This window comes from Vanellus vanellus (genome assembly GCF_965231255.1).
Source record: "Vanellus vanellus genome assembly, chromosome: 7".
Taxonomy (NCBI): domain Eukaryota; kingdom Metazoa; phylum Chordata; class Aves; order Charadriiformes; family Charadriidae; genus Vanellus; species Vanellus vanellus.
In genome coordinates this window covers 31,537,437-31,559,435 of record NC_138912.1, presented here as the reverse complement: position 1 = coordinate 31,559,435, position 21,999 = coordinate 31,537,437, and the positions used below count along the sequence as shown (strand labels likewise).

Sequence of the window (21,999 nt, the reverse complement as noted above, 5' to 3'; positions counted from 1 at the left end):
AAGTAGAAAAAAAACAAAATCCTAGAAGAGAACGTACTTAGAAGACACAAGCACAGAATGCTACAGTAATGAAGAGGTTCCACTGGCAGAGTGCAACCCCTAAGGTTCAAATTCGTTAGGCAGCAAATGCTTCCTAAACTCACCAGTAAAATGAAGGCTTTAACATCCTTTAGCACTAGTCCTGACTGCATTAAACTTCCTCAGCTACCATTTTCCCAAGTGGCACAGACGTTTCATAGCACTGACCGAAAGGTTTCAACCTTCCGGATGAGGAAAATGAGCACTGTTACTGTTCCAGGGGCTTTTGTTCATTTGTTTGCAAATTAAAACAGCATCATCTAAACACCATCCTTGCACATATGGTTTATAAAAGAACTGTAAGGTGCAAGCAGAAAATTCTAGTGAAAGACAGACTACCAAGTCAAGTTTTGCAGGAAAGTGGTTTAATCCTAGCTGAAATTGCTCAGGCAGGCAGGACAAGTAATATCTCATGAACTGCATCTAAGCTTTCTGGGAGCCCAGCTGAGGTTTGTCATAGACATTTACATACTCAGCTAGAAATAAAAAAAAAAACAAACCCTCTTCACAGAATATATGAAACGCAAAACTAAATTCCCCAAAGAACATCAGTCCTAGCCATCTCAGCGATGGAATCTTGTTTAATCTTTTCTAGTATCAATACATTATACAAGAAAACTTGTTATTCCCTTTTCAGTCTCATGCTTGTGATAATCTAAGGGGCCCAACCAAAATTAATCTTTCTGTAATCAGAGAGTGAGTTTGACAGTGTACAATATGTTCCTTCCCCCCATATGTTTAATATTATTGTGCAATTAAAGGCTACCATAATACTTAGGGATGAAAACCAGCAAATTAAACTCAAAAATTTTTCAGACTTTCTCGCTAAAATACACTATTTTGTAGCCTCACCACTACTGTTCCGTATCTGAGTGCATATTTGCTTGAATTAATAAAGTCTAAGCAACATTTAAAATAAGTACATTTAAAATACGCCTGTCTTGGCTTACTAAACAATACTTTACTGAAGCATTAGGAAGAAGTTTCATTATGCATATCTGGAAAGGGCACGGTTTTCCCATCCTAAGGAATTCTGGGATTTTAAAGAGGTGCATTTCATACCAGGACCAACTCAAATCTCATCTTCCCAGGGAAGGAATGGAATACACACGTGTGAAAGCATATTACAACCCGAGTCAAATAATTCGTGAATCTGTTTTGAGATGAAAAAAGCTGAAATTTAATTTTACGTTGTCTTAGCTTGAATCGTTATTATCTCAGCTATAGTTTGTACTCCCAAGCAGAAAAGATGATCAACACATCAAGCCTGGAAGACAGACCAAAAGAGGCCAAAGATACATAAAAATATATATAGCTCATACACATCAATAGCATTGACAAAAAATTAATGGGAAAAATTACCAAGGAATCTGTCTCCAAAGAAACGTTAATCAACAATTCTGAAAAAGGTTGGGGTTTTTTGTTTGGTGGGTTGTGGTTTGTTTTTTTTGTTTTGTTTTGTTTTTTTTTTTTTTTTTTTTTTTTTACACTCTGCTGCTAGTACATCACAAAAATCACGACTACCCTATAACACATACTTTCACATATGTTCTAGTAAAACTCCTGATTTTTAATACACAAAATGCAGATATTCACAGAGCGCATATTAAAGTCTTTCACTTAAGATCATTTAATCTAAACCAAACTCCCTGAATTCTTCTGTTCATTCATCAGTTCTGAAGCAGTGTTTAGCAGTTGAAACCACTTTACTTTTTCAGGCCCTCGCCAGGAAGTTACTCTGTCAGTAACCAAGAGCTAAAGCCATCACCTACTAGGTCTCTGCAGGAAAGACGATCCTTATGACACTTCCATCAACTACGAGGCTGTTTATATTTAAAAAACGTGCATTAGATATTTCACCAAGTAATAATAAATCCAAACAGATAACTAAATTCACTCTTACTGAAAATACTAATTTTGATGATGTAGTTACATACACTGAAAAACTATTCTACAAATTGTTCTAGAATATTTTAGAAAGCACTAAAATTAGCCCAATACTTGTAGGACTGAGCAAGCAACACAGTCACATCTAGTTGTCTGTGACCTATTAAGGGAACAAAACTTTCTATTCTTTTATTGCAGTAGCCTCATATGGACAAACCGAAGCATCAGTTGAGAGATGCATCATGACAAGAACAATCCTTCTTTCCATCTGTTTTCTCCATTTAAAATTTTCTGTACTTGCTGCACTGAGGTTGTTACATTTTTTTCTTCCCAGAGCGGCTCCTATTGTCATCTCCAATTTCGCACTTACCCAGCCTGACTGACTGCTCTTCTTGTGCTCCTTCCCAACAGTTCCAAGAACAAAACTGAAGAAACTGAGCTAGCTATTAATTCCTCAGTGCCAGTCTCCACCACCAAAAACATATAGGTACTCCAAGGCATTAGTATACCTGCGTATTAGTAAAATTTGATCTGACTGGGTTAAGGCAGTGGCACCACACACCTGGTCCTTCCAGCCTTGAATTCCTTGTTTCTCTTTATCTGTAAATGTGAGTAAAACCACCTTCTCCAGTCAGCTCAGCCAACTAATAAATAACAAATCCATCCTATTCCACTTAAACAGCTTTACTGATGCTTGGTTTACTACCCTTCCAAGAAATGATCTTAAAAGCTAAACATTCATCATTAACAGCTCTCTCTGTTCCCACATTAGGTCTTCTGTTGCCTTTGTATACGCTATGCATCATTTTAAGTATGTGCATAACCAACTTAAAATTTTGAGTTGTCTCTGAAGAGACTCCACAAGCATCAACAAAACGTTACATCTCACTTTTCGCTCTCAGCTAGTAATTTAATACAGCATACTAAGTTACGCCTAAACAGCAAATGAGTGGCAGTTAACCTCCCCCTTCATTTTGCACCTATCAGACACCAAAATTTCACCCAGTAATTCAGAAGTCTTAGTAACTGCAGCGGGGAGGTTTGTCCACCTCCAATAATAAGCAGGGCCAATGGAAAAATGTAACCAGTAAACCGTTGGTAGGCAAGTTTGGCTTTAAAACTGGATTATCATAATGCATTAGTGGAAAACTAAGCAGTGACAGAGGAATACTTCCTTGAAGGATACTTTGTCAAGCCACTGTTTTCATCTCATCAGTAGGTCAAGAGCTGTCAGTCTGAAGCTTCTATACCAGAAGGTACTGCAAATCACTTGCTAATTGCCCAAAGGTGTACAATACCAGCACTTCTGATAACCTTGATTTTAAAATTTACTATATTTATCTGTAGTAACTATTACAGCAGAAGTTAGCATGACTGTAGGAAATACAACATAATTTTACTTACAGATACAGAAAGCAGAGAGAAAATATGAGGAAATGAAATATTTTTGAATTATTAGATATCCTGCAGTTCAAAAGAGGCATGCAATTTCTCCTCCCAATTTTAACTGCAATTGGGCTCTTTCAGGGCTCTTTCGTGGCCAGTAGGTTGAAGGAGGTCATTCTCCCCCTCTACTCTGCACTGGTGAGGCCACAACTGGAATACTGTGTCCAGTTTTGGGCTCCCCAGTTCAAGAGGGACAGGGAACTGCTGCAGCGAGTCCAGCGAAGGGCAACTAAGATGATTAAGGGCTTGGAGCATCTGCCTTATGAGGAAAGGCTGAGAGAGCTGGGACTCTTTAGCCTGGAGAAGAGAAGGCTGAGGGGAGACCTTATTATGGCGTACAAGTATCTAAAGGGTGGGTTGAAGGAGGATGGAGCCAGGCGCTTTTCAATGGTTCCCAGTGACAGGACGAGGGGCAATGGGCACAAGTTCGAACACAGGAAGTTCCGTTCAAATACACGGAAACAGTTCTTTACGGTGAGGGTGACAGAGCACTGGCACAGGCTGCCCAGGGAGGTTGTGGAGTCCCCTTCCCTGGAGATTTTCAAGACCCGCCTGGATGCAGTCCTGAGTAACGTGCTTTGGGCAATCCTGCTTTAGCAGGGGAGTTGGACTAGATGATCTCTAGAGGTCCCTTCCAGCTCTGAAAACTCCGTGATTCCGTGAAATACCAGAATAAGTCTCCCAAGTAATTTCAGATGAGCAACAGCATATAACTATATAATCTGCCAGGTACTAACACAATATTCCTAACAACCGTAACAATCTTCTGTAGTAATCATGACTTCTTTTCTGTTTAAATCTCTAGAATTTAATTACCAGAGTATGAAAGAAACCATCTGACTGGCAGGTCTAAATTAAACGTTAACTGATAAAGAAAAACACCCACACATTTATACGTTCCTCTTGTGTTATTTTCTGCTCTAGTTTATGTCACTAGCAAGATAGGGATGTCATAAGTATTGCTGATGAATTAAAAAAAAAAGTGAAACTTCTACTCTTTCCCATCAAATACATTGAGATGTTTTCATACAGAGATGCACATGACCAAACTCCACAAAGTTATACTTAAGTGATTACGATGATTATTGTCCCCAGTAACCTTTGTAACATGACCACTAGAGACAAAAATTCAAGTTCATACACTCCAAGATATTCAATTCATATAAGGTAACAGTTTATACCCCTCCAAATACATGAAAACGTTCAAACAGTGTGAATGTAACCAAGTTTTCAAAATCCCACTGCTTTTCAATAATAAACCTTTGCTTTTTCAGTAATAAACCTTTAAACATTAAACAAATGTGCATCTAGACTTATTATATAATTTAGACTAGATAGATATAAAGAAAATATTCTGTTCACATGTATTTTTAAAAATACATATTTCATATAAACACTCAGTTATTAGATAGAACAAATGCTATTCAATATGTCCAATAAAACAGAAAATGCCTTGTGGCTACCATGAGTAGCCACAGTGGGATCACCTCTTGCCTTTTCATTTTTAACATCATGTACAAAAGGAAGAATGCAATTCTAGCCTTTTTTTTTTTTTAAAGTTTTTTTTAAAAAACAAAGAAAAATGCATTTCCTTTAGAGATAAGACACCTACACCCTTCAGTTGGACATATCTGATAATTTCAACATTAAGATGTCTCAGATTTCAACTTTATATTTTCATTAAGTACCCATAACATACCTCAACCTTACTATAAAAGGTTTTTCTTCTTAAGAAACTAATGTTTACCTGAAAAATGTGCTCCAAAATAGCCCTCAGAAGGCTATTTCTTCAATGTACTATCTTAGAAGGAAGGAGTATCTAACTCCCCACCCACAAACATTTAGTTAAATCACAGTAATAATAAAAGACACCACACAACGACAGGCTTGTTGAGATGGTGAAAGGTCTAAAAAAATTGCAAGGCTTTCAGAAACTACCAGTGAAAAGAATCACCTTTTGTTTTTTTCTGAATTGTATGCCATCCGTAAAATAAGCATTTTAAACTGAATGTTACAAAGAAAACAAAGTTACTAATTGAAGATAGAAAGACAACTTCTAATGGGCTTCTTACCTTTGATCGTTAGCTAAACATATTGCCTTAAAAAACAAAAAAGTGAAGGCCAATAGTTTTTCCAAAGCAAAAGACACAATAGACCAGTTGAGCAGGACCTCTAGTACTAATTCAAGCTGCCTTCTAGCACGGGCAGTGAACATTACAAGGGGACTCTAAGGAATGCTCTATTTACCTGGCTCAAAAACCTTCACTTCTGGATTGATGATGAAGTAAGAAAAAGAATTTGCTAGAAGAACCAATAAAGAGACCATATGGCAATTTATCTCCACAACTAGCTAAGTGACCCCAGTGACTTTCTATTGTGTACAAAATAGCAAAGAAACAGAGAAAAATGCATAAAGGTTTTAAAAATGAAAAAATATGATTAATCCTAAACCTGACTTTTGACTGTCCCCCACTGGTTGGAGTGGTGTGGAACATGTTTATTACTTCTTTGTCACCTTCGGTAGTGACAAGTACACATAAGAGGAAGTTATGGTACAAGCAACAGAGCTATGACAGCCACTGACCAACAGTATCTGTAAGCACAAGGCAGCTTTCTGTGAAACAAGTGAGCATGATCCCAGGACCTAGAAAAAAGCACCAAGACACCAAGAGGAACAGCAAAAACCAAACCCAGCTGTATTACGTACAGCTGCATCAGGCCAGCAGAGTCCAGAGTGGGCAGGAAAAGATGCCTAGTATGAGAAAGAGTTCAATGAGTAATTAACACAAAGTTTTCCTACTGGCGATTTTGAAAGGAGATACAGGTAGAGAATACTAGAAACTACCTGAAAGTACCTGGGGAGAAGGGAAGGGAAGAGAAAGCAAATGTCTGGGGGACGACAGGAGCTTAAGAGGTTGCACAAGCGGTCCCAGGAGCCTGAAGTGTTTCCCCAGGATTTGTTATACAACTTGCCAGAGTCGCTCTGTTTTGTCAAGCCAGAGCTACTTACCTTTTTGCCTGGACAGCTTCACAGATTCCTCAGAGATGTTTTTTGACAGATCAAACTGGTATTTTCTCATGTCGCCACTGATGACATACTAGAATATTTACAGTAACGAAGCTACATTGATATGATTGACCCTGATCACCAAGTGTTAAATTTTTAACATTTGGGCACACATTACAAGAACCATCCTCATTCCTGCTCAAGGTTCACCATAATGGAATTTACTGTTGCCTTAACTCAAACTTGGCCAAAACCTGCCCCAGGCAGAGTCTAAAAGCAATGAGCAGGTTAATGCAGAAAAGGGAAGCCATGAAAACAATTCTTATCGTTTCTCACAGGAGACTAGAAGTTTGATAGAGCCTCCTTACTTGAAGAAGAAACACTGAAGTTCAGAGAAAAGGTAACACTATCAACTACCACAGCTGCAAGAGTTAATTTCATACCCTGGTCATTAGGGTACAGCACATACCAAGATGGAATCCAAAACAAAGTGAAGGGAAAAAATCCTTCAGGAAACCAAATGCTCCTCTTCGCAAAAAAACCCAAAAATCATAATCCAAAGCAACCATCAAGAAACATATCCTCCAGCTTAGTTCCCATTTCAATTTCATTTCATTTCCATTTAACTTACAAGACTAAGTTGCTCAGCTTTAAGTCTGAAAACATCGTTTTCATCTCCATAAAAATCAAATCATCATTAACAGTATAACATTAATTGCCTAAAGTCAAACACTATATGCTTTTAACTGCTCAGTGATAGAGCTGCAAAACCTTATTTGCTATATTTAAGTTACTTGGAGCACGGAGCAGTTTCTTGGGCTGTGAGAGCAATATCTCTTAATGTAAATTTCTGTCCTGAACAGACCTGGGGCTCACAGAACAAACAAAACTCGTTGCCCCATAACTCAACCACCACCCCCAACCACCTCCTCAACACCAACCTGTTTGACTGGGCAGGAGACAGCACATACTGCAGATCATGCGCAGCAACATGTGCTGGCTAGCCAGCTTGCTGTTGCATTTTCAAATGGATTAGGGACCCAGTTATAACCGCATTTTCCTTTCCAGCATGCAGACAAGAGAGAGGTAAGGGAACATACGAATCAATTCAACTCAGTTTTTCACTCCACCATTTTTCACGACACTTGAAATAGCACTGTATCTTCGAAATCGCTTCTTACCACTCAAAGCTTGACCAAAACTGGTTAACAAGTAAAAATATTATTAGGAAATTGACAAAAACAAAAGGACAGTCAATATTAACCTTGTTATGCTAAGAAAACGTGCTAAGAGGTCAAAATATGACTTACACAAAATAATGCTTATTTTTCTATTTACTCATGGAAACTAACTTGAACTCCAGGTGAGTCTTCTCTCATTTCTAGCCATTTTTGATGAATGCTAACCAAAGCATCCTCCAAGCTACTAAAAAAGACATACTGCCTTCTATAGCATTTGTAGCATGAAACCTTATGCTCCTTTATTGCTGTATAACTAGATGTAGAAGCCTTCATTTTAACACCAAAAGGAGCATGATTCAATTATTATACACAGGAAACAAATCTACAAACTTAAACTAAGTTTCTTTTAGTATTAGCCACACAAATTCAGAGAATTCATTGCGAACACATGAATAATATTAAAATTAGTTAGAAGCAATGAAATCTTTAAAAGAGCAGGCAGGTGGCATGATGCCAATTTTATATCCCTCTTCATTTCTCTTCAAATAGACACCTGACTACACAGACAGATGTAAAAGCAAGAAAATCATAGAATGGATTAGGTTGGAGAGGACCTTGAAGATCATGTCGTTCCAACCCCCCTGCCAGAGACACCTCCCACTAGACCAGGTTGCCCAAGGCCACGTCCAGCCTGGCCTTGAACACCTCTAGGGATGGGGCCTCAACAACCTCTCTGGGCAACCTGTGCCAGTGCCTTACCACCCTCACAGTGAAAAACTTCTTCCTAATGTTTAATCTGAACAATTTAAAAAAAAAAAAAAAAAGGCATATGCGGGGCGTTCAGATCCCTCCAGCTACTGAAGGCACAAATAGTAACAGGCCACAGCTCATGAACAGACCACTGACACAGGATGTAGGAAACAGTTTGTTAAGCTCATTATGAGCTACAGCTCTGCCTGATGTGCCTGACCACTCAAAAACATTTATTATGGCTCCATTACACCATCTCCAACGTTCCCAAGCATAAAGCTACATCACTTTACAACTTGAAGGTGACCAAGCTAAAGGGAAAGACGGATCTTTACCAGGTGCTTGTATCAGTCTTCATTTCTGGGAAGAGAGCCCATATGAGACAAACACACAATGTCTTCTCTGGTTTGGACAGAAAACCAGTAACTAAAGAGAAGCCATGCTTTTTTCCAAATAAGAAAATGAATTTCATTATAGGTTGTCTTCTACTCTACTTTGGAAATGAAATGGTTTGGTTGGGAAGGAGAAAAAGCTACAGACTAAACTCCTTTGATCCATTTTCTGCCTATGATTGAACAGCTGGGAAACACAGAAAAAAATCTTAGGGATATAAAATACACAATTCTAAGAAATGGGCAAAATTTCCTAAGATCCATCATTAGCCGTTGATGCCCACAAGATCTTGAAAAGCAGTGCTTGTTAGCAGGCCTAAACAGAAAATAAGAAGCGCAAGACCTCAGAACATTACTCTCACAACTAGTTTCATGGTTGACAATCACTAAAATAGCTAAAATTATAGAACCACCACAGCCATAGCTATGATTACCAATTCTTAAGTAATTCTGGTTCTTTACTCTCGTTGAATCAAAATGAGTTCCCAACCAGTTTGCATGCAGGTTGGATAAACACTGCTTGCCTCTTTGCAGACAGTTTAAGTGGCAGCTTCTTTTGCAGAAGAATTCCACAGAAAATCCCAAGTGATGAGATTTAATTTACTGCCATCACAGAACTATTTTCCTTAAGAATAGTTTGCTTTTCTTGTTTCCTTCCCAGCACCCTGGATATCAAAATTCTAAGGCAATTTATATGAAAAGTTTGAATTTATTATTTATTAAGGTTATGCACAAAACAAGTTCTCAATCACATTACATCTCTTCATTTCAGTTAGAGTAGCTATTTTTCTAAACACATAGCTTGTGAGACAGAATACACCTTTTCTTCTCTCAAATCACCTAGATCCAGCTAGTTACCAGTTACAGTTTGGTAACACAGTATTCAGCCTCTCCAATAAACCATTGTTTTCATTCCATGAACCTAACAGATTTCCACATTTTCAGAACATGAACTATTCTGCTGCTGTTAGCACAACACCCCACTGTGCCATGGCTCCAACCTGTGAAAGGCTGAACCCTAACAACCGCATTACTGCTTCTCAGCTTGGACCCCTGGTTAAGCCATAAGTAGTAATTCCTCGTAGACTTTTTTCCACTGGGAAAACACGCTACCAGCAGCCATTCTGAAAGGTTGTCTTGCGCTGGTGCAAAAATGGTACCTCCTGTTAGCCAATGTACTTTTTTTTTTTTTAAATCCTTGTATTTCAATAGAAATGGAAGCCCTTCACAGGGGTGCAGGCTGACATGACCACCTTCGCTCTTGAGCAGAAAATATTCAGAGCGCTAATCGTGTGCCTTTATCTCAGCCTCAATTTCCAATGGTATAGGAAGATTTTGTTTTTTGAAGTAATGATCCATCTGCTTTTCCCCTCTTCTCCTACTTCTTCAGCTAGCAATCATTAGATATTGTGCCTGATCACTGATCTTTCATTGTATCTTAAGTCACTGCCTATGTCAGTACCACCTCCATACCAACCTATACACGTACCTGGCCAAACCACACATAGTGCCATGTTCAGCACAACTGCCTTCGCTGGAAACATTTGGGACAAAATCACCAAACCTCAAAATTACTAATTTACTCCTTCATTATTAAAGGCATTTCCATCTCCAATTAAAATATAGCTAAAAATTAACCTAGGTTCATTGTCATCAGCAATATCCAGCCTCTCAATTTCTATCAAATTAAAACCCTGTAACTTCCCTTGCACTTCAACCTTTTTTGTTTTCCCAGGTATTTTTGTCCCAACTTGCACCTATAGTCTTACGCCTTCTTTTTCACAGCTGTAATAACTATCATTCCTCCTTCACTCTTTTCCAACCTTGCTTAAAAATCTTCTACAACATTCTGAAAACCTCATTTAAAGTCTGGTTTTCTTCTAGCGAGTATATACTTCCAAGACAAACATGATTTTTTTTTTTAATATTGCCTCACATTTGTATCTATCCACATTCATAAGAAATTATAACGTGACTCTACAGACACTGGTATTACGTAAAAGCCCAACATACCACACAGCATGTCATCAATGCCCATACCCAACTTGCATGCAAAGTCTGCAACTCTGTCAAATGAAGGACAAATTGCAGTTTTAAGTAAACAATGCCAAAATCCCTTCTACAGAAAGAAAACAATTTTTCGTCTTCCAGCAAAGAATTAAGCTTTGAGGGACTCTACACCACAAGCAAGACTACTTGGTCAGAAATCTAAAACCAAAACGGTCCTGAAAAGACAAGAAATTGTGCAACATCAAATCCAACGGTCAGAAGAGCTGCTACACTCTAATACCAGAGTTGTCAGAGCCTGAATATCATGTGTTCACCCCTGATGGAAAGTCCAGTGGCACAGACACATTCTTCCTCATTGGTAGCTCAGAAAGGCATCATTTGCTCAGAGCAGCAGGAGAAAGCTGATCCAGCAAGCTAACTACTTGTCCCTTACAGGGAAAACAAGAGAAAGTGTCATGGGCAACACAAGGGGCTGGCACATGCCAAAAAAGCTTGTTTTCACCGACTTTTGTAGTGGGAGCCCTTATGAAAAACGTATTAAAGCAGATTATAACTTAGCAGCACTAATAACTGTTAAAACAAGCCTATCCTTAGGCTAAGTCAGTCTGAATTCGGATGCTACTCAAATATGTTGAAACCCTTTATTGAATACAGCAGCAGTTTCTTAAAAGAAAATATGAGTTAAGTTTGAACTTGAAAAACATTTTCCATACAGTTAAGAAGATCTCAGCAGTTTGAGCCCAAAAGGGCTTCCTTACCAACTGTTTTCTGCTTTCCTGCATGCTTGGCCCGCTTAAGAGGTATGCACACTAACAGGGTTGTTTTTCTTCTACAAGCACTGACCAACTGTTCTGAACTTAAAGTTATTTCAACTTTTTAAACATGAAAGAAGTTGAGAAGCAAACTTTTTAAAAACTAACTGTTCATTGTACAAGCTCATAAAGAAAGAACAATTTTAAAAGTGTGGATTCCAAAAAAAAAAGGGATTTAGAATCTCACTGTTGTTTGGGAAAGGGGAGTTACAGATTGGACAAAAAAAGTTTCATGTGTTGCATCCACAGACATACATAGTGTGCATTTCCCCGTCATTAGGAAAAATATGTCACAGAAGTCAGAAGATTCCTTCCTAAATACTGGTTTGTTTTTCCTGTATTGTTGTTTTAGCAAACCAGTATAAATACTGACATTTAAACATAATTTCACTCCAAGAAAAAAAACCTTGACCAAATCTTCAAAGTAGCATGAGAGTAACACCAAGGAAAAAAAAAAAAAAAAAAAAAAAAAAAGAGAACAATTATCACACTAATTTGAACTTGGGCTACCAACACAGCAAGAAAATTCTGCATGTAAGGGATATCTTAAAAATGGGGAAATATAACAAAAAAAGATTGAAGAAGAGAAGACTTGCAGCTAACTATATACCCAGCATAACTATTGCCATCTAAGCAAACCACATAATGCTGAAATTCTATGGGCATACAGATTTTTCCGATAGATCTTTCCCCTTCCCTGCTATCAGTTTCTTAATGCTTTGAGCCAGCCAGAGTACAGCTGCAGTTCTTTTTAATCATGGTTGCTGCCAGCTGTCTCCCAAGACCACCAAATGCTCAGACCTTGTTCACTTTACCCCAACTTTTTGCTCCATTTTTGGACAGAAAATGACTAAACTGAAATTCTTCCCCAAGAGATAAATAAATTGCACTCAACTCTGCAGAGGACGAAAGATAAGATTACACAGACCTAACTATTATCTTAAATGTCCATGTCACTGTTAAACACAAAATAGAAGCTCTAAAACAATTTGAAAGGAATACCCTGGCAAATCTTGTTGTCAAATGTAATTACGTAACAAACTTGCATTTGAGATGTTGAACCTTAACTCTAAAGACAGGGCTCTCCCACCCACATAATCAGGATGCAGAGGCTTTGCAGACACATTCACCAAGGTGCTATCAGGACAGTCTGGGGGGAACAGACCCCATGACTTGAACAATCTTCTTTTCAGGACAACCATTTTCTGCAAATTACTCACTCAGTATGCTTTTCAAGCAACTGAACGCAACCAGATTCTGCATATTGAGTGACTTATGGTTAAGCGCAGCTGTATCCCTTCACTCCTGCATTGCGTAAGCACAAGTTATTAAGAAGGAAGCATTTGCCATTTTTAATTTGCTACCGATACGTGCATGAGCCCCTCAAGTGAAAAATGAGGGCATTGAGAACTATCTACAAACACAAAAGAACTGAATAGCAGACAACAGCCCAAAGTTTCCTTACAGCACCACGAGTAAAACTACTTCCAGATCAAAGACTTGTTTGAATACCAGTACATGGTAAAAAACTACAAAATGCAGAATAGCTGTTTTCATAATTACTCTAAGTGTTGGGGGGAGGGGGGGGAATAAAAAAAATCAAGTATCATAAATACTTTAAATGCTGTAATTGGTCCTTTCAATCTTAAAAAGCCTCAAAGAGCACAGCCAAGACAATAACCACAAAATCTGTACTAAGTATCACAACACAGCAGAAAGGGATACTATTCCTACACTGCTCCATATTCTGAAAAGACGTTTTAAGCCATTCTATTTTCTATTTCTCCACAGCAAGCAAAACTTATTTTCAAGAAATAAACTCATAGGCTTTAAAACAAATCAGACTTAATCCATGCCCAATTAAAACAACTTTCAGATAAAAGCATCACTAAATACCCAATATTTTAACTTAGAATTAACGTAAATAAGTAGTATTATTTCATAGTCCACAAACAGGAATACGAGGAACTGAACTATGCAGAGTAGGGAAAGTAGCTATCCAATCTGAGACGGATTCATACACTAATATAACTATAAAATCCCATACCATCTTTTAAAATTCAGCAAGCTTTGACTTGACTTTTAATCTGAAAAATCGTACCACGTTAATTTCAACACACAAGCTAACATAAATTTTCTAAGAGCAAAGTTATTGGAATTTTTTTACAAAAAATAGCATGTCACAATTTGCTCTGCAAGGCTGTAAGTGTTTTTATATTAAAGCTTGTGGGCAGGTGAATTTAGTGTGAAATACTATTTGGGTTCATGCCTTACAGAATAAGCTTAACAGTTTAAAAAACTAATAAACAAAAACCCACCAAGGTGTTTCAGAAATCCAAACAAGTGTTGCTCTGCAGGTTTTCACCTTATCCTACAGTAAGACACTCTCATAAAAAAGCTCACCTTCTAACTACTAGGGTGTTGCATTTTTGCTTGATATGAATTACCAGCGTAATATTTTTCCAACGACACGACTGACTTTCTAGCTACCAACTCCTCCTTCCTTAACAAAAGTAACCTAATAGTAGCTATTAATACTGAATACTCTTTCAGTATTTCTAATTTACCTGAACTACTATCTGTAAATTACCTGTTACGCACAGGATTACTCATGAACATTCTTCTGACAGCATTAAGTCTTGATCAAGCAACATTAAGGTAAGATTATGAGAAGCTTTCCACATTAAGAGCTTCTCAAAGCCTTTAAAATGAGATTGTTACAAGCACTAGCTGAAGGCTATTAAAAAAAAAAAAAAAGAAAACAAACAGAGACCAGTAAGTCATACCGTTTTAGATACAGATCCTCAACTGTGTTACACGGTTGCACAATTATTAAAACAACCCAAAAAGCAGACTGCTTTTTAATCCCAAACACTAGTTAAAATTAACTGACATTGCATCACCTTCATTTTAATACCCAAAGAAATGGACACTGAGGCAGGATAATACATTTGGAGCAGAATTAGCAGGCTACACTGCACCTCTCAGCTTGCCCATAACCATGTTAAGTCACAGTTTTCACCTTATTCTAATTCATAACCTTATTTCACCTAGGTGAAGAATTAGTATACAATAACGGCATGCACTATCAGGAAGTCTGAAGACCTTAATTCATGCACTGTCTAGTCAGTATCAGGGCAAGGACTAGCAAATTGCACTTAAAATAAGTTAACAATCACTTTCATGAACATCAGTACCAATATAGCCTAGTTTCCTGTACCTAGAGATACACCTTTGTATGTGGGTTAAGGTTGAGCTCACATTGCAGTGTCCCTCACACTGGGAATTGTTCTATCTGCATGCCTTCCCCCCCGGCCCTTTCTTTCCTCTTCAGGAATAGTAGAGCTTGCTGTCTCAAGGATCTCAAGCCCTTAAAACAGTCTGGTTAGGCCTGATGGAGCTCAAGAGTCACCAGGAAAGGAAAAACGATTATGGGGAGGGTGAGGACATGTAAGCAGTAGAAGTATACCTTAGGAGGCCACACAACAAGAAACAATCTTTTTATTCTAACTCAGGTTTTGTCTCCCAAGTTCCCTCTTCCCCCATATCCCCAAATCAACAAAATTAACTCTCTCCGGTTCTGTAAGATAGCCTCAAACTTTACTTAATATAACAAAGAAGCCTTTGAAGTACCTACATTTACACTGGCTAACTATACCACTGTCTCCAATTGCTCAATGCTCTGAGTGACGTACTCGGAGACAATTTTTATTTATTTTGGATCAGCCTACATACAAGCATAATAGCTGCCTAAACCATCCGAGTTTCATTTACACTAACTGTCCAAAATAAACACTATCACCAAAACTATAGTCTTGGTTTCCTTACCCTTATTTAAACACCCTCCCAGGCTGTTTTGCAAAGACTCATTCTCAGTTGAATCTAATTTCTGAAGAAAGCTATGAAATGGGTTATCATCTTCATTTGACTGGGTGTAGACAGAACATAATAGATTCTGAAAGAAGAGTATTATCAGATCAAGATCCACCTTGTACTTCACTGCTGGCTGAATTGCAGTCAGTAACAAACACTTCAGGAAAGCATGCAAGAACAGAATTCCTTCAGTAAACTTCTTTAAGTAACTTCACCCTCTGCATCCAGACCACCACCACACTCAACAGTCACTGATGGACTTACCCACCAAGTTTCATCAGCTTCCTCCATTTTAGAGCTGTATATATTTATGGCATATACAGTATTCTGGATGCATTCCCATCCAACCTGCTCTAGGTGAACCTGCTTTGGCAGGGGGTTGGACTAGATGGTCTCTGAAGGTCCCTTCCAACCCCTACCATTCTGTGGTTTGGATTCTGTTCTCTTAACAAGGAGTTCTAGAATTTAAATAGGCATCAAATTAAAAAGCTTTTCTTTGCTAAATATTGTATTATATTATTTTCCATAATACTGGAACCAGGAAGCACCAATGAAACTGCCGGTCTGTTCCTCTTGGCCTTTCACGCACTACGAATTTTCAGAGCTCTATCACATTTTCTCCCCGCAACTCTCACATTTTCTTTTTCAACCTGAAAAATACTGTTCTAACAAAGCTTTTCTACATGGAAAGCATTTCATTGCAAAACCTGCTCTGCTATAATCTCTCGTTAACAACCAAGGAAACACTATTTCTTCTCCTTGTAAATATTGGGGGATGAATCTATTCAATCTCTTACAAAAACCATATTCAAACTTAGCAAAATATAAATTGTATTTCAAGACTGATGATGGATCATACTTACATATAAATAAACTGCAGAAAACCATATGAAAATGAGAAATATTTCAGCAGCAAAAATAAAACTAAGATCAAAAGACAACTACCCGTCCCACCAATGTGCCTGTCAAACTACAGTTCAAATCAACATTTCTTGTTTTTTCTTGTACTGTATCACTAATAAAATTATATTGCAAATAACTGAACTATGCATATCTTCCACTGTTCAGTATCTTCTTGTCCACTGTATTACAACCAAACAAGTCCACTCAAATCTCTGATCCTAGGGTTAACTATATCTGAGAATTCACACTAACAAAGTTCTTCTCATTAAAGTTGATTATGATAACCCAGAGCAAGTCAGTAGGTGTCATCTTCATCAAGGTTCATCTAAAGTGATCTTCTGCCCAATTTTAGACGCTGCACTCTAATCAGCCCATTATATGAAAACTTCGCACTCTAATCAGCCCATTATATGAAAACTTCTAATGAGGTATAATAGCATCTGATCTTGCCTAAGAATGACTTGAACAAAATTACAGTGATGTTCAGCTCCATGAGGTTTGTGAATTCCCTCTCAAAATTATTAAGATGTCTTACAAACACTTCAGAGCTTGAAAACAGCCCCTAAAAGAAGTTTGACAGAATTCTGTTTCATAGGTCTGAAGCTTTTTATGTACAAATTGACAAAGATGAGCTAATTAAAAAAAAAATATCCATACCTTTGTGCAACTGAAGTTCAGAAAACTATTTTTTCCATCCAAATAATTAAATATGGCAGGTTGTAAGCTGTACCTGCACCTGCATGGTAGTAACCATGTACACGCACTAAATTAAAGCCAGCAACTTAAGAATAAAGCATTCTTTTATTACCAACACATCACTCTTCAAAATACTCTATGTTAAAAAAAAAAACAAACAAAACCGCACAAATGCACTGAGCTCAGAACAGATTTTAGAAAAGGAAGTTTATTATTCCATTCTTTTCAAGGTGGACTAACATACTACGTTGAAACTCAAGCACTGTATCTCAATTTGCAGACATAAGGAGTGCCAAGGATCTCAGACCAACGTGTAAAACACAGAATGCTTCCTGATGTTTTTAGTTAAATAGCATCTCCTTTAAAATTTCTTACAATTAAGAATTGCCCCACGGTTTTATTAGAACGTTTAACCAACCCCTGAAAACACAAAGTCTAAATGTAGATTAGTAAAAATCAGAGGATAACAGAACTATCTGGACAGCTGAGTAAACGTACCTGCAGTTACAACTTTAGCACTGCTGCCTTTGCATTCTCCATCTTCCACATTTTTGCTTGTGCTCTTTTCTTTTAAGAGAGGAACAGTATTGTCAAGAGATATGCACTTGCTGGATGCAACGTTTTCTCCACTGTCTGGCTGATTAATTCTGCTGTTAGCTTCAAGTAGAGGGGTGAAGTCCTCGGGCTGAGGAGCTTCACCGGGTTCCAGCTGAGAGGAGCTTTTAGCCTGTGACACATTCTTTGAAGACACAGGAAGAGATTCTTCATCACTGTCAAATCCAAATGGATCCTCTGTTACCTCATCTTCAACTTTGGGTTTTTTAGGAACTTCGGAAATATCTGGTTTGACACTAGGCCTCTTCTGTCCTAATTTGGCCATGAAGGTGGTTTCTCCCCATTTTGTACTAAGGGTGGTCCGTTTGTTGGAAAATACTTCGTCAAACTTGGAACTGCCGTTTCCCCCTTTCCGGCTGTAGGTCTTTCCAAATCGGGATGTCATTTTGGCTCCTGTTTCATATTCTCTGTTGGAAAAGAAAGAATAAACATAAATTCACCAACTTTTTAGTACACATGATTGCACTTTCATCCTTTATTGAGCCTACAAGCATATACATTTCACACAAGCAACAGATACATCATCTACTTCTTTCTATAGACTCATTTACATGTGAATATCATCATGTCAAAAGTTGCTGCAATAAGTAATGTACCTACCAACTTAACTCAAAATTCAGCTACTACTTGCATATTTCCAAAACAATGGCACAATGGATTCTTAAGAAAAATCTGCTATGAATACATTATTTTTGGTATTGCTTTGCTCTATTTTTGTATTTTCAAGTATAGATGGCACTGCTTTCATGAAACTTCAGCAGAAATCTAAACAATATTTTCACCACATCTGAACATGAAGCTCTCTGCTAGAGTCCAATAACACAGTAAGGCTTTAAAAAGACTTTCTGTAGTTCAATAAAAAAATTATCAGAATATTTCAAGTTGCTATAGGTATTTTAAATACTCATTAATCCCAAATAACGATAACAACTTCACCCCATGTTCTCAGACTTAGCAAGCATATTGTTTGGTAATACAAGGTGGTTTATGCCATCTGCACAGTCTCATGGTCAAGACTGGTACATAGCAATCCCCCGTGAGTAAATCGGATTGATCAAGGGACAGGAACAAAGACACTCCTCAATCCATTTCTAAGAACATGTAGGACACCTTATGCAGAACAGCTTAAACCACGACTGTCTACTGGCTGTTACAACTGTAGCCCGATTCACAGTTTGGTCTCTCAGAAGAATAAAGTTTAAATATAAACAGATTAAACAGGAACACATTTAAACAGTTCCCTGCGTGAGTTCTATTCCTACTTTTGTTTAACTCAAGAAAGAAGACAGACTACTTTTGTTTCTTTTTCCCAAAACAAATACTTCAACTACTGGACAAATGACAACATAAAAACAAAACAGCCATATCTGTTTTGTAAACCAGCATTCAGCATTTCTCTCTCTCTTTTTTTTTTTTCGGCCCAAACACGAATAGGAAATTGGAATTCTTATAGTCAGTCTGAATCGAATCAAGTCTATCTTCCTCTCTGCAATTACTCTCTGTATCAGAGAAAAGTCTGTTAACAGGGGGCAACAGCACTTATTTAAGCTACAGCATCAAAGACACCCAACTTTTAAAGTGGCAACTGGTTTCATATATAGTAAAGTATATGAAAAATAGCACTTAAAATCACCGTTAATAAACTTATCACATTATCTATTTGTTTGAAACAACTGTTTTTATTATTATTCCCCTGAATATGTGGTATATTGTTTTTCTTCCATATTTTAGTTTTCATCTTGACACTCACGGTTTCTCAACCTGAAGTGCTAGACTAGCTTCTGTCAAAATTGCCAGACTGGTTTCCAGAAACGTCATTCTATCACTTTGCTCTAGCAAGATTGTTTGACTAATAATAGTCTCCCTTTATCAGACCAGGCCAACCTTCACTTATCACAAACTGAGCAATTCATTGGGTCATCTATGTTTGAGCAAATTTTAAGTGAATTAAAAGTATCAAATTTGAACTTCAGAAGTTTACCAGACAGATGGTGCTGCAATGCAGAAGAGATACAGGAACAAGCACTCTGGGAAACACTTTTCTCCCCAGCAGTTTAGCAGATGGATGGTAAAGGCATGTGCTTATCTACTAACCAGAATTCTGCTGTGAAACACCATTCTGAAGACTGCTTCTGGTTGCTCTTAGTAGACGTTACTCTTTAACCCCATCTCCATCCTCTTTTTCTCCACAGTGTACTAGGCCTACTCCGTGCTGCTCCAAACACATCATTGCCAAACTACTTTTTCTTTTTTGCTCCCCTGTAAGTAGCTCTAATTTCCTATTTTCCATCCAGGAGCAAAACTAAAACTTCCCCACATACTTTAGAAAAGGAACAGCAAACCAAATCCAATTTAGTAGTTTTATTTTGCTGATGCTAGGAAATACTTTTAACAGTAACCAAAATATTTTATACAAGACAGACCAGTTTTTACAGCAATAGAAACTAAAGTGAAATATTTATTAACATCTCAGTACCTACACAACTCTTACAGAAAAAAATCACTTCACTCAGCATTAGCACATTTTCCTCCCCTTAACCCTGACTGAAGTAAGTATTTCCAACATCTGCAAAAATAATGGAGACTTAAATTACCACTTGTGGCTAGCAGTTTTAAAGAGAAGATTCTTGTAGTAAAGAGGACTTCATTTTCAGAAAGTAGAGCTCCTCAATCTACACTTTCCTATTTATAAGTTCAAAAATTAAGATTGTTTCATAAGGAGGTCTGAATCAAACTGTCAAAACACAAATAAATATTCAATATAAAGTGAACAGGTTAAAGGATGGATGTCAGGAAGATATAAGTACATTACGCTATAAATTCGTATCTTAGACTGAGATTAAAGAAAAGGAAATATGTACCTCCTTACATGAAAACATCAACAAAACAGGATTTTTACCCTTTACTTACAAATTCTCCCTTGTTTTTCGCTCAGTGTGAAATAAAAAACTTGGTCAATTTCACTCTGTTTCCACTCCCTGCCTCTCCCTCCTGCACTGTGCTGCAATATTTGGAGCAGTGCAAGAAACGTAAATACAAGCAAAAACCTGAAACATAGTTCTCCCGCATTTCCCAGAGGTAACACGGCAGACATAAAAAAACCCGATTAATTCCCCAGAAAGCCCATCAGCCATCCCTGCTCATCGCTCCTCTCTACCCCGTTCCTCTTACATAATCAAAGGAAAGAAAAATAGGTTAAATGCACGGAGGCAGAAGAAGCTGATGAAATCCCACGGTGACAGTTTCTTTTTTCCTCCCTCCCTCCCTCCCCCTGCGGGAGGGGGGCGGGGGGGGGGAAGGGGGGTGCTAGCGGAACCGGGTCACCCCACCGTGCACGCCCGGCGATTTCTGATGTCATTTCCCTTCCTCCCCGACCCCCTCCCCCCACCCCGCAGGAAAACCAACCCCCATTACACAAGTCCCCGGAGCGCGGAGCAGCCCGCAGCCCGGGGCGAACGGTAGAGCCCGCCGGCAGCCGCCGGCCTCGCAGGCCGCACCCCCGCGCCCCCCTTCCCCCCCCCCTCCCGGCACTTCACCCACGAGCAAAGTCCTGCCACTCCCGCCCCGAAAACTTCCCGGCGGGCCGGGGGCGGCCGCGGCTGACCCCCCTCCCCCACACGCCCTACCGGGCCGCCGCCACCGCCCCAGAAGCGCGACGGCGCCGTGGGCAGCGGCCGGGCTCCTGCCCGCCGGGGTGCCGGGGCCTGCTCCGCGGCCCGCAAAGGCCTCGGGGGCCGGGCAGCCGCCCCCGCTCGCCTCCTCGCCCGGCACCTACCTCGGCGTCGGTCGTGGCGGCAGGGGCGGGCGTGCGAGCGGCGGGTCCCGGGCGCGGGCCCGGCGCGTTCCGGGCGGCGCCGCGGATGTGGCTCTCGCCGCGGTTTCTGGCTGCCGATGTGCCGCCTGCGAAAGGCGCTCGCCGATGGGACACCTCCGCCCCTCCGCCGGCGGCGGCAGCACCCTCCCGGGGTGGCGCGGGCGTTAGGACCCCCGGCGCCGCCTCCTCCGGCGCCGCTTCCTCCGCGCCGGGATTATCGCCGCTCTCGGGACGGGGCCCGGGACCATCTCTCCGCCATTTGCCCCGCTCCTTCCGTCACTGCGCGTCCCACGCCCGGCCGCCGCCCGCAGCCAATCGCACCCCGCCTTACTCAACCGACAGCGCCGCCGCTGCGCATGCGCCCGCCCCGCTGACGCGCGCCCGCCCCGCGCGGCGCCTGCTGGGAGCTGTAGTTCGCAGCCCGGCACGGGCCGCACTAGCCGGGGGGCGAGCGGGGACCTCTCCCGGCACGGCGACCCGAGGGCCCCGGCGCGGCCCAAAGGAGCCGGCGGCCGGGCCCGCGCTGCCTCGGGGA

General features: G+C 39.7%; 1 protein-coding gene across 2 annotated transcripts in view; it reads right to left on the bottom strand.

Annotated features, from left to right (window-relative positions):
- WAPL (WAPL cohesin release factor) overlaps positions 1-21,579 on the bottom strand; it is a 74,068-nt gene extending 52,489 nt beyond the window's left edge. The window contains exons 1-2 of one of the 2 annotated variants that reach the window (XM_082486043.1): positions 21,426-21,579; positions 17,534-18,057 (exon numbers count right to left, since the gene is read on the bottom strand). In XM_082486043.1, the coding sequence (XP_082342169.1) occupies positions 17,534-18,035 (502 nt within the window). In that variant the 5' untranslated portion in view covers positions 18,036-18,057; positions 21,426-21,579. The remainder of the gene's footprint in view (positions 1-17,533; positions 18,058-21,425) is intronic. The other variant, XM_082486042.1, reaches the window with a different exon arrangement.
- Positions 21,580-21,999: the final 420 nt, after the last annotated feature.